Here is a 12,859-nt window from a genome sequence, read left to right as displayed (position 1 = left end):
ACACCCTAATAGGTCCCCTATTTTCAGTTCGCTCATTTCAAATGCAAATTCTTCAAGAACTGAGAAACCTGCTTAAACAGTAGTAAAGAGATGCAAGATCCAAATCTTCCAGTTATGACTGACATCTCTAAAGAAACAGTAAGCTTCAACTTGGAGGTCATAAAGAAATAGGTACAAAGAGGGTAAGTTTTAGAGTAAAAAATGCAAATGTCACGATCTGTTAGCTAGGCAGAAACTTGTCAAAAAGAGAAAATCTTGGGAAGGTAGGAAAAGTGAGTGGAGAGCGAGGGCGTAGAGGAAAAAAAAATGTCCCCAGTGATGAAGCTGTCCAATGAGTCACTGAAGCACTCTCTAGGGTGCTGACACCAGCATTTAATGTTCAGAGCTTATAAAAATCAAATTCTAACCTTACCCCAATCCTTCTTAACATTTGACCATGAAATCCCAAACCTAAACACTACTGTTCAAAATAGTTTTTACATTTAATACCTTCCTGGTCTTCAACTGTAGGAGTATACCCTCAGGTCTTGTGCTCATGCTAAAACAAATTTATTTACCATTTCTCTATGTTCAGAGTTAAAGGTCAATGAATTTTACCACTGCTGCTGCATTAATTCATGTCATTTGAAACTATAATCGCACCAACAATCTGCTTTCATAAAACAAAACAACAACTTAATCCCACAGTACTACCTTAGAAGAGCCACAGCCAACTCACCTCATCACCTTTTGCTGCAAAAACCTTTAGAACTTGATTTCCCATAAAAAATCTCCTCTGGACCTACAAAAGAAAAAAAAAGGTGGTATTGACTCAGAATAAGAAACAGATGTCTGTTAATAAATTCTTTAATAAAAAAAAAACAGATGTCTTACATGGTTAAGAAATTTTCTTTAAAATATTCTTATTGGAAAACACATTCCCAGCTACTAGAAACAACTTATATTACTTAAGGCTCAGTTCAGGTCTCATAACACCTAGTATATGCCCTGTATCATCCTGGGAACCACAAAAACAATTGTGTTTGTAAACGAGGCATAATTTTGTTCTCCAGGATCTTACATGGATTAACATAAAACTAACTGCAACATAATATTGCAAACCAAGGTTATATGATATCAAACTGTATGGAAGAAATGAAATGAGGTTGGTTGTAAGAGTTTAAGGAAAGCAACACCTAAGCCTACATTCAAAAGATAAGAAGGAACTCACCAAGAAAAATGTCTGGGCACAAGGTCCCAGGCAAAGACAAAAGTCTGGAGTGACATAAAATGATAGGACATTCAGGGAGACGCTTCTGAAACAGTGTATTGCTCAAGTGCCAGAGGACAGAGGGGAAATTAGATTAGAAATTAAATACATTATGAAATCTCTGAGAAACAAAGTCAACTAGACTGGACTTCATCCTTAAGACAAGTGATGAAGCTCTGGTGGACTGAAGGAGACTCAAGAGAAGAACAGATTTCAGAAGGTCAGGAATGTAGAAAGGGAAAGTGGATAAACCAAAAATGAGTACTGCAGGTCCTTTTCACTCTTTTTAAATTCAATTAACTTAACTAGCAAAGTGCGGTGGGAGTAAGATTAGGGAGGCATAGTAGCTCTCCCAATATTAGAATTTTTTAATACCTAACAATTTCTAAAATTATAACCACATAAGATCGACTTTTCTCTGACATATGTAATCTGGAGCCTGGAATTTATTTATATGAACATGCCATATGCTATACTAGGCAAAATTTTGCTCCATTTTTTTCTGCCCTCCCACCTCTAAAAAATTTGGAGCACATTAATGATAAATAGCAGCTCAAGCTCATGGCTTATGCCTATAATCCTAGTTATTCAGGAGGCTGAGATCAGAGGATCAGGGTTTGAAGCCAGCCTACAGAAAAGTCTGTGAAACTTTTATCTCCAGTAAACTACTCAAAAAAAGCTGGAAGTAGCACTGTTGCTCAAATGGTAGATTACTAACTTTGAGCACAGGAACTCAGGGTCAGTGACCAGTCTTGAGTTCAAGCCCCAAGACCAGAAAAAAAAAAATGCAGCTCAAGAAGAAGCCTACCAGCTGGGGTATGAAGCACATATAAATTCAAAGCCCTTTCACCTCCATTTTCATTCTCTATATGAAAATCATTATTCTTTCAGGTATAGTGCCACATATGGGCATAAGGACTGCAGGTTCAAGGCTAGCCTAGCTACATAGCAAGATGCTGTCCCAAAATTAACAAAAAAAAAAGAAAGAATAGGAAGGGATGGGGGGAATCATCCTTCTGAGGCATATTAAAATAATAATTTTAGTTTGCTATATTCATATAGATTTACTTGTCCTTTTACCTAGAATCTACGATAGTTGCTAATGGCTGCTAATAGCTGAGACCTGAGGATCACAGTTCAAAGCCAGTTGGTGCAGGAAAGGCTGTAAGGCTCTTATCTCTAATCAACCACTAGAAAACTAGAAGTGGCTCGAAGTGGTAAAACACTTTAAGCAAGAGATCAAGGACAGCCCAGGCTCTGAGTTCAAGCCACATGACCAACAACAGCAACAACAACAACAACAAAAGGCTAAAGCTAATGACATCTCTTCTTAATATATCCAAATGACAAAAAATAAAGGGGGGGGGCAGGAGTTTGCCTAGCATACATGAAGCCCTGGGTTTGATTCCTCAGTACCACATTAAAACAGAAAAAGCTGGAAGTGGTGCTGTGGCTCAAGGAGTAGAGCTCTAGCCTTGAGAAAGCCCAAGGACAGTGTCCAAGCCCTGAGTTCAAGCCCTGAGACTGGCAAAGACAAACAAACTAAAAACTAAAAACCAAAGAACAACAACAAAAACAGCTATTAGAAAGAAGTTCTGGTTAAATTCTTTCCTTTCTTGACAACTCAATAGTCAGAACACTTGACAACGTATAAAGAAAGAAACTGAGCCAAGTATTAGTGGCTCAGTTACTGCCTCATACCAGTTATCCTAGCTACTCAAGAGGCTGTGATCTGAAAATTCCTGGTCAAAGACAGCACAGGCAGGAAAACCTGTGAGACTCTCATCTCCAAGTAAGCACCCAAAGAGCCACAAAAGTGGCTCAAGTGGGAGAGCACTAGTGTTAGGCCCTGTCAGAAAATCACACAGACACCCAGCACATAAAACAAAGAAGTGTTTATTATCAGCAAAAGGGACTGGCAAGGCTCCCTTTGCGAGGAGGAGCGCTGTCTTTTGTCTGAGGTGACCTTTATAACCTAGTGGGGCTAGGAGGCCTGGATTTGGTGTGGACATGTGGGCTGGGGACTTCATCATGGTGGGCTAGGATTTATGGCAGCTGCCCAAGGAGTAGAGAAGGGGTCTGCAGCTGACCAGACTGAAAATCAGTTCAAGGGTATCTGTTACCTTATACAGTGGTAACTGCCCCAGTGGAGAGTCATGTCAAGGTAAGAGGGAAGAAGGCCAATTATTTCCTACCTACACCAAATCTGCCTAGTGCTGGTGACTGCCCGGTCCTGGGAAGAAAAGGAGCATGCTGAAGGAGCCTAGTGGACTAATATAATTAGCCTTGAGCACAAAAGGTCAGGGGCAGTTCCCTGGCCCGAGTTCAAGACCCAGGACAAGCACACAAAAAAAGGAAAAATAAAAATAAAAGAAATTGAAAGGGCTTTTGAAATTTAAAAGAATTTACAATTAAGAAGCAAAACAAACCAGAATCAGGCTGGGAATATGGCTCAGTGGTAGAGTACTTGCTAAGCATACAAGAAGCCCTGGGTTCCATCCCTAATACCACAAAAACAAAACAAGAACAACAGCAATAGAGACACAAAATCAAAAGCATGAACTTGCTTATATTAATTCACTCCAGAAATGTTTCACTTGTCAACATCTAATTTCCAGGGAAAGGAATGTAAATATATCATTTTATTGGTTTAGATATAATCAGGGAATGGAATTTTAAACTATACAATTCTATTGCTCTGGAGATCATCACTAGTCTGCTAAAATGTGTATGCTCATATTTTAAAGTAGTTGCCACGAAAAACACTGTGACCTTAACACTGTGTGTCCTTTTGTTAAGCAACACATATGAGTGCAACTATGGAAACTGAACTATTCAAAAGTAAGTCTGTGCTTCTGTTGAACAGGCTACCACCAAATAATGGCATAACCCAGGTAGAGACTTAGTTTAAAATCCATTTTTACCATCTTTCAGTTGTGTGACTTTAGGCTTGTTAACTAACAGTTCTGAACCCCAAATTCCTAATCTGGAAAATGCCTACCATGGCACCCTCTTAAAAGAGCAGTATAGATTAAATGAGAATGTATACAAAATGCTTCATACAATCTAGAATACTGTAACTATTCAACAGATAACAGTTATTATACTCTATCGTCACTGTATTTATCTGAGGTTATATTTAGATAAAGTTGATCTATAACTTAAAAACAAAAAGTTGGACATGTTAAGTAGAAGTTGGCTTATAAAACATTTCATGAATTTTTTTTTTTTTTTTGCCAATCCTGAGGCTTGAACTTAGAGCCTGGGCACTATCTCTGAATTTCTTTTGCTCAAGGCTACTCTACCACCTAGCCACAGCACCACTTCTGGCTTTTTCTGTTTATGTTGTACTGAAGAATCAAATCCAGGACTTCATCCATGCTAGGCAAACACTCTTCCCACTAATCTACGTTCCCAGCCCCATTTCATGATTTTATAAGTTAATTTTAGGGCTAGGAATATGGTGCATGGCTGTAATCCCAGCTACTAAGAATGTAGATATAGGAAAATTGTAGTTTGAGGCCAGTCCTGGCACATTAGTAAGACCCTGTCTCAAAACCAAGCTAGGATTGGTCTCAGCTACTACAGAAGTATAGATAGGAAGATGGACAGCCCAGAGAAAATCAGCACTAGATTTTATCTGAAAAACAAAAACACTAGGTCATGTGTGTATGTGTGTGCACGTGCATGCGCGTGCACGCACAGATGTACAAAGCAAAGCAATAGGATAGTTTCTATCCACTGGTCTAAATGAAGTGTCTGTTTCACTAAAGACTCATAATAAACACTGCCTTTCATAATGATGTTTTACAGTTGTATTTGTTCTGAAGTAAACAATTCCTTTAGTAAATCTTTTCAGAGCATTGTTCAGGGACTCTCAACTTCCCAAAAGTAACTCTTGGACAGTCTGGGCATTCATAAATACAGTTCTCCAGCTTGCTATTACTCTAACACCAAAGTATGCAGGGCATATAAGCCAAAGCAGCATGAACAAATTCAAACTCAAACTACGAAGTCATATTTATTTTCATTATAATTCTCATGTGAGTTCTCCAATTAAAAACTCTTCGTCCCTACAGGTAAAGTGAACATAAAAACACTTTATATACATTTACGCACCACAATTTCTTTCTTTCTTAACTACCTCAAGAACAGTTCATCTAGCTCTCTTAGGATCTCTAAACAACCCTTTCTGAGAGAGTATGAATTATTCTATAATGAATTACTGCATTTCTCATTATGTTGATTTTGTGAACCTGGCTTTGGTGCCTAAAAAGTGAGTTATGGATGTTTACATCCAAGAATACCACAATGGACATTGAGAAGAGCTGATGCAAATTCAAAACTCAGAACTTCAAACCACTCAAACACTATTACACATGACAGTTTGGAAAAATGCAATACAATAGCAAAGAGCTAGATGCTGTTTCCTTAAGGGGACTCAGAACAGTGTAGGTCAGCAATAGGAAGGAATGACTTAATCGAATCTACTCTTCCAATTTATACTGAGACTTCTCTCCATGTTGACTTTTCTCTCCTCCCCACACCCCCCAAAAAAGTACCAACACTAACCCCCAAGCAACATTTTAGAAATAAGTACATATCATAAATAAAATATCCAATCAAAAGCACTCTATTTCAAGTGGTTTTGTTCACATTTTGTTCACAATTACAGAGTAATTGCTGTACCTGAGAAGATCTACAAAATCCCAAAACAGAGAAGCACTTTCCATCGGATTTATATTTCATTTGTTCCTCATCCACTTTAGAGAAAGGAACTATATCACTTCCATAGCGGAACCCTGGAGAATGAGAAAAGGGCATCTGTTAGGCATATGGGGCCTCATTTTCTCCAAGTGGAAATGAGCTCTGTGCTATATTAACAACACATGTACATTCCACAGCCAGTCTCCATCTTCTGGAGACTGAAATCAGAATTACAGCCCCTTGTGATCAAGGGAAAAAAGCAGTAGAAGGCCCAACGCACATATACACAATATCTACCCCCATTAAAATCTAATTACATCTTTTAAGTACCATCTTCTGTAACTCAGTTGCCTTACTCATTACTCAGCCTACAGGAAAGATTGTAGCAAATGCAACAGACTAGTTATCATCCTCCAAAGACAAACCATGGATGTCTCAAGTATAAGCATGATTTGTCAACATAATAAAAACACATTTATCCAGAAACCTGGAGAGTCACAAAAGGAAAGTTTCATAACAAAATATTTTTAAAATAATAATGACAACTGTTAGAGATTTAAATACCAGTAGAAGAAGCCAAAGCTCTTTTATTCAGAAATCTCCAGTTGAATAGGTATGTGTTTTTCTGAATTTTTGCTGGATTTTCTTTCTTTTTTCCTTCTAATTACTTGGAATATTTATATAAATGTAGGCTATTGGCTTCAAAAAACAAAAGACAAAAATTGGAAGACTGCCTCTTCATTATGGAGTATCTCTTGTACAACATGAGAAGAAAGATCATCAAAATGCAAAGATGGGGCTTTGGGTAAATGTTCAGGAAAAGCACATCCATCTTTACTCCAAGAAACAAACAAACAAACAAACAAAAGAACATGGAAGTTGGGGGAAGACTCTTCAGTGTTTTACATGTTCCTGTTAGTCTAGTGGCATCGTGTGTTTAATTAAAAAAAAACATTTCAGGCATTGTAAACTAGTTCAGTCACTCTGAAAAGCAGTGTGGAGGTATCTTAAAGAACTGAAAATTGACATTCCCTACAATCCTGCCATACCACTTCTGGGCATCTATCCTGAACACCATAATCCAAGATATGATAAGGATACCCGCTCAGCTATGTTTATTTTTGCACGATTCACAATAGCCAGGCGATGGAAACAATCCAGATGCCCTACTGCAGATGAATGGATACACACACACAATGGAATTCTACATAGCCAACAGACAAGATAGAATAGTGGCATTTGAGGGGAAGTGAGTGAGACAAGTCAGGACCAAAGGAACAAAAGGCACATGGTATCCTTAATATGTGGCTATTAGATCCAAACAGTACAAGAGCGAGGACACAAACAGTTCATACCCAATGTTATGGACATGGTACTGGAAATATAAACACAACTACATAGACATAAAAACTTATGACTCTATAGACATGTTTTATTACATAGATTAATATGTATCTATGACATACAAACCCTCAGCCTAATTTTGATTACGTCCTAAAATCTAAGTGCCAGTGATGGTATATAGAGATTCCCCCCTTGAATACTTGTTTGTTAAACACGTTATTTGAAATATGATGTAAAAATCAACGTTAATAAATTCTTTTTTTTTTTTTTTTGCCAGTCCTGGGCTTGAGCTCAGGGCCTGAGCACTGTTCTTGGACTTTCTCAAGGCTAGAGCTCTACCACTTGAGCCTCAGCACCACTTCCGGCTTTTTTCTATGTATGTGGTACCGAGGAATCGAACCCGGGTCTTCATGCATGCTAGGCAAGCACTTTAACCACTAGGCCAAACTCCCGGCCCAATGTTAATAAATTCTTTAATAAAAAAAAGAAACATTTCAATTTCATATATCTCTTTTTTAAAAAAGAGATGGCATCAAAAAACATGGCATCTGGGGCCGGGAGTTTGGCCTAGTGGTAGATTGCTTTCCTACCATGCACGAAGACCTGGGTTCGATTCCTTGGTACCACATACATAGAAAAAATAGGAAATCAAGATGAGCGGGGTGGGGGGGGAGTGAAATAGGGACCATGACATGAGAAAGGGTATCAATATTTGTGAAGTAATGTACCTTCTATCTGGTGAATATAATGTAACCCTTCTATTAATTACAATAAAAAATATATGAAATAAAGAAAAAGAAAAAAGCCAGAAGTAGTGCTGAGGCTCAAGTGGTAGAGCTCTAGCCTTGAGCAAGTCCAAGGACAGTGCTCAGGCCCTGAGCTCAAGCCCAGGACTGGAGGAACAAAACAAAACAAAACAAAACATGGCATCTAATAAGAAGTGTATGTAAACCAAACCTTTTTTTTCTAAATTTTCTGTCATCAGTCATGTACTTTAGTTCTTTAACAGGACACCTTGAAAGTTCAAATTAAAATGCGATTCTTCTATATAAGGGAAAATAACTCTAACTTTGTACATGACAAAATATACTAGAGAATATAGCAAATAACCATATCCCTTTGCAATGCATGCACACTAATTGCTCTATATGACTTTGTTAGTTTATGTGCTTCCACCTTGGTTCCCTGTCTGTATAATATAGTAGCAAGATTGCCTACTTCATTAAGTTGCTATGACAATTAAAAAAGAAAATGCAAGCTGTCATTTAGATCTACAGTCTAAAACCTCTACTTTCCTGCTCTTGGGCTTTTCTTTTTTCTTTTTCATTTTTAACTGGTCCTGACACTAATACTCAGGGTTTGGGCACCTGAGCTTTTGTGTTCAGAGATAGTCTCTACCACTTAGGCCACAGCTCCACTTCTGACTTTTTGTTGGTTAACTGGAGATAACAGTCTCATGAACTTTCCTGTCATTAGCTAGCTTTGAACCATCATCCTCAGATGTCAGCCTTTGAATAGATAGGATTACAAATGTGAGTCATGGGTGCTTGGCTTTCATCTTGGCTTTTAATTGTGCTATTGTTTTACTATGGGCCAGTACTTAGAGTAAGTATAAACTCATGGAATCATGATTCTAACTCAACTCTAATTCTAAATTTGATGTACTGTGTAATTAAATTAAGATTTTTAAAAAATTGTAGAAATTTTGGAATGTTAACTATTTCCAATCAGGAGAAGGGTATCATAATCACCATTACCTTTAAACTATCTTAGTTCCTAAAACATTAAACTATACATAATGAGATACAGTGCCTTCATGTTATTTTTTTCTCAAGACAGGCAAATCAAATCCTGGTTGCTGTTTGGGGTTTTGGAGGTTTTTTTTAGGGGGTGTTTGTTTTTGTTTTTGTTTTTTCTAGTCCTAAAGCTTAAACTCGGGGTCTGGTTGCAGTTTTAACCATCTCTGGGATCTGAGACATTCAGAAATTCTCAGTTAAGCATTAGACACAAAAATATCAAATAGAGGGCTGGGAGTTTGGCCTAGTGGTTAAAGTGCTTGCCTAGCATGCATGAAGACCCGGGTTCGATTCCTCAGTACCACATACATAGAAAAAAGCCAGAAATGGTGCTGAGGCTCAAGGGCTAGAGCTCTAGCCTTGAGAAAGTCCAAGGACAGTGCTCAGGCCCTGAGCTCAAGCCCACGACTGGCAAAAAAAAAAAAAATATCAAATAGATGGGACCGTGAGTGTGGCCTAATGGTAGAGTGTTTGCCTAGCATGCACGAAGCCCTGGGTTCAATTCCTTAGTACCACATGCACAGGAAAAGCCGGAAGTGGTGCTGTGGCTCAAGTGGTAGAGCCACTAGTCTTGAGAAAGCTCAAGGGCAATGCCTATGCCCTGAGTTCAAGCTCCAGAACTGGCAAAGAAAAAAATTTTTAAATAAATAAATAAGGGCAGGGAGTTTGGCCTAGTGAGATAGAGTGCTTGCCTAGCATGCACAAAGACCTGGGTTTGATTCCTCAGAACCACATACATAGAAAAAAAAAGTGATTCTGTGGCTCAAGTGGTAGAGCCCAAGAACAGTGCTCAGACCCTGAGTTCAAGCCCCAGGACTGGCAAAAAAAAAAAAAAAAAGCTCACATAGTAGTGTAACATGACAGCTAAACAAGTGCGAAGTCCTGAGTCCAAACTTGAGCACAAACAAAATAAACTATATATATAATGATATAATAGTATACATAATATACAAAATTTACATATAATGTACATATATTAGTATGTAAGATTATATAACAGTATTACAGTAATATTACTATATATTATTTTTACTAATATATATTATATATAATAGGTACAATTTTAAAGGTCTTAAAAGGAACAAACCATAACCACATATATGATTTTCTTATTCTCCTAAGATAGCAAATCTAATAGGCTATAAAACTGGTACTTGGAAGAATAGTCATCATGGAAGTAAAAAATTAAAAGAAACAAATAAGAAAATAAATCCTTCCTTTACTACCTTGTTTTTAGCCAGTTTAGCTATTCTTATCACATAGAATAAACCTATTACACACCCTGTCACTTCAGCAGAATGTAATCCTCAAGTACCCTCTCAAGAACCAGGCTGCCCATTGATGGACAGGACCCTGGGTCATGGAACCAGAGTCTCCCTGTCCCCTCAGAGTTGGAGCTCTGTAACTCAGAGGAGTATCTCCAAATGCACATTAGTACAAGTCCTGACCTGCCTCATACCACCTTGAAAACAATCTTTTCTAGCAAATGCAAACTCTTCCCACCATACCTTGAATAGTATCTTCTTTGGAAACTTCTGTTTCATCATCATCATTTAAGCAATAAACTGTTTCTCTTCGTACATCTTCTTTCTTAAGCGTTCTTGCATCCACAATTATCCAAGTCTTTCTAACTTTTGTCTGTATAATCTTATCTCCAAATGACAAACAGAAAAGTAAGAAAAGACTGTATTCTCATTGACAATAGATGAAAATCTAACCTCTCTGGTTCAAAAACAAAAACCCAGCACAATTACTTTGGCTACATTTTTTCAGGGTTGTTTTTTTTTTGCCTATTATGCAAATCTTTAGTTTATTTCCTAATAGGAAATACCTTATAATTCTCTCTACTTTTCATTTTTCCCCTTGGAGAAACTACAAATATTAATATCTAGATAAATATACCTCCTCAGACTGTCCAATATAAAGGACTGTACATTATTTTTCCAATAAAAGAAATCAATAGATTTTGAGAAGAAAATCAAAATAGCAAAGAAAAGGATACTATCCTTATTCGTAGGGACCCTATTCTAAGCCTTGATAGAATCCAAACAAAAATTTACATTCAAGATTCTCATGATGGGGCTAGAAATGTGGCTAAGTGGTAGAGTGCTTGTCAAGAATGCATGAAGTCCAGGGTTTGATTCCACACAAACAGAAAAAGCTGGAAGTGGCACTGTGGCTCAAGTAGTTGAGTTTTAGCCTTGAGCAAAAGAAACTCAGGGACAGTGCCGAGGCCCTGAATTCAAGCCCCAGAACTGGCAGAAATTACTAAAGTAGGAAGGGGGTAAAGGGAGGAAACAGGGACAAAAACATGAGGAGTATCAATGTATGGGAAGTAATGCACCTACTACCTGACAAATGTAACTGTAACCCCTCTATACATTATCCCGACAATAAAAAAATTACTAAAGTACAGAAAAAATGTTTTTATATATATTTTAATGCTAAAAAGTTTTTTTGTTATTTCTCATTTAAAGAAAACAAGAAAGTTGGGCACTGGTGGCTCACACCTGCAATCCTAGTTACTTAGGAAGCTGAGATGTAAGGATAATGGTTGGAAGCCAGCCTACACAGGAAAGTCTATCTCTTATCTCCACTGAAAACTCAGAAAAAGCTGGAAGTGGCACTGAGGCTCGAGTGGTAGAGCAAAGGAAGCTCAGGGACAGCACCCAGGCCCAGCACCCCACCAAAAGAAAAAAGAAAAAGAAAGGAAATTCATATTGAGGGCATGGAAAACAGATGGTTCCTTGGACTACACTTCTATCAAATAATATCAATAGCAACTAACTCTTGAAAAATGTGCTATTACGTACAAATGTAAATGTCTTATAAAATGCAGTTTCACACTAACAGCTCACCAATTTTTGACATTTTAGATGCTGTTTCTATCAGATCACTAATAATTAAATTAGGTGTGAAGAAATTTCAAACTCAACTTAACTCTGGTATGTCATTTCCATTCTTGCCATATTACAATAACAAGCTAATCCATTATTTTTTTTCCCAAAAAGAAACAGAAAAGCCCACACTTGTGATTAAAAATTATCAGTGCCGAAAAAGAAGAGAAACCCAAACTATGTTATAGACGATTCTTAAAACTTCTCTTACTAGCATGCCTTTTTATACAAAAAGCTAAACAAAGATTAAATAAAAAGGCAGAACTGCCAGAGAAGCAGTAATTATGCTCTGAATAACCCACACACAAATTGCCAGCTTCTTATATAAGCATCTTGGTCTGCCTAGTAACATTACTTTAAAAAATGTCTACTTGTTACTTACCGATTTATAGGCCACAATCCTTATAGACAAATTGGAGCCAATGGTCAGTTGGCAGGGCCAGGGCATGGAACGCCTTTCAAGTTTCTTAAAGACATTCAGTTGTCTCAGGCTTTCACTTAAAAAGCAAAATATATAATGAAACATGGCTAGAGGATGATGTACTTAGTTTTCCTGAATGAGAAATGAACTGTTGATGATTATGAAGAGAACAGCAGGGGATGGCAGGAAAATGACAACCAAAGTTGAGAGAGAGCCAAGAGCCAACACAAGTGAGCTGTTATAGAACAAAGTCAAAGTAGAATTTGAATTTACTATATTGACAGGTAAAAGGGAACAGCCTTATATTTCCTTATTCAATTATTTAACTCTGCCAGGACCAAGACACCTTGGAGAATATGGTAAAAATGTATTCAGAAATGAGTTGGCACACAATATGAAAGACTCACCAAAAACAAGCACAAGGATAAGAATATCTGCCCTGGGA

At 37.5% G+C, this 12,859-nt stretch overlaps 1 protein-coding gene across 1 annotated transcript in view; it reads right to left on the bottom strand.

Moving 5' to 3' along the window:
• The window catches only part of Xrcc5 (X-ray repair cross complementing 5), a 106,053-nt gene that overhangs the window by 77,099 nt on the left and 16,095 nt on the right, over window positions 1-12,859 (bottom strand). The window contains exons 7-10 of the mRNA XM_090354775.1: window positions 12,376-12,490; window positions 10,605-10,743; window positions 5,939-6,051; window positions 719-781 (exon numbers count right to left, since the gene is read on the bottom strand). Coding sequence (XP_090210901.1) covers window positions 719-781; window positions 5,939-6,051; window positions 10,605-10,743; window positions 12,376-12,490 — 430 coding nt within the window. The remainder of the gene's footprint in view (window positions 1-718; window positions 782-5,938; window positions 6,052-10,604; window positions 10,744-12,375; window positions 12,491-12,859) is intronic.

This window comes from Megascapheus bottae, chromosome 21 (assembly GCF_031878675.1).
Source record: "Megascapheus bottae isolate mThoBot1 chromosome 21, mThoBot2.hap1, whole genome shotgun sequence".
NCBI lineage: Eukaryota > Metazoa > Chordata > Mammalia > Rodentia > Geomyidae > Megascapheus > Megascapheus bottae.
This window is presented reverse-complemented; position numbering and strand designations above follow the sequence as displayed.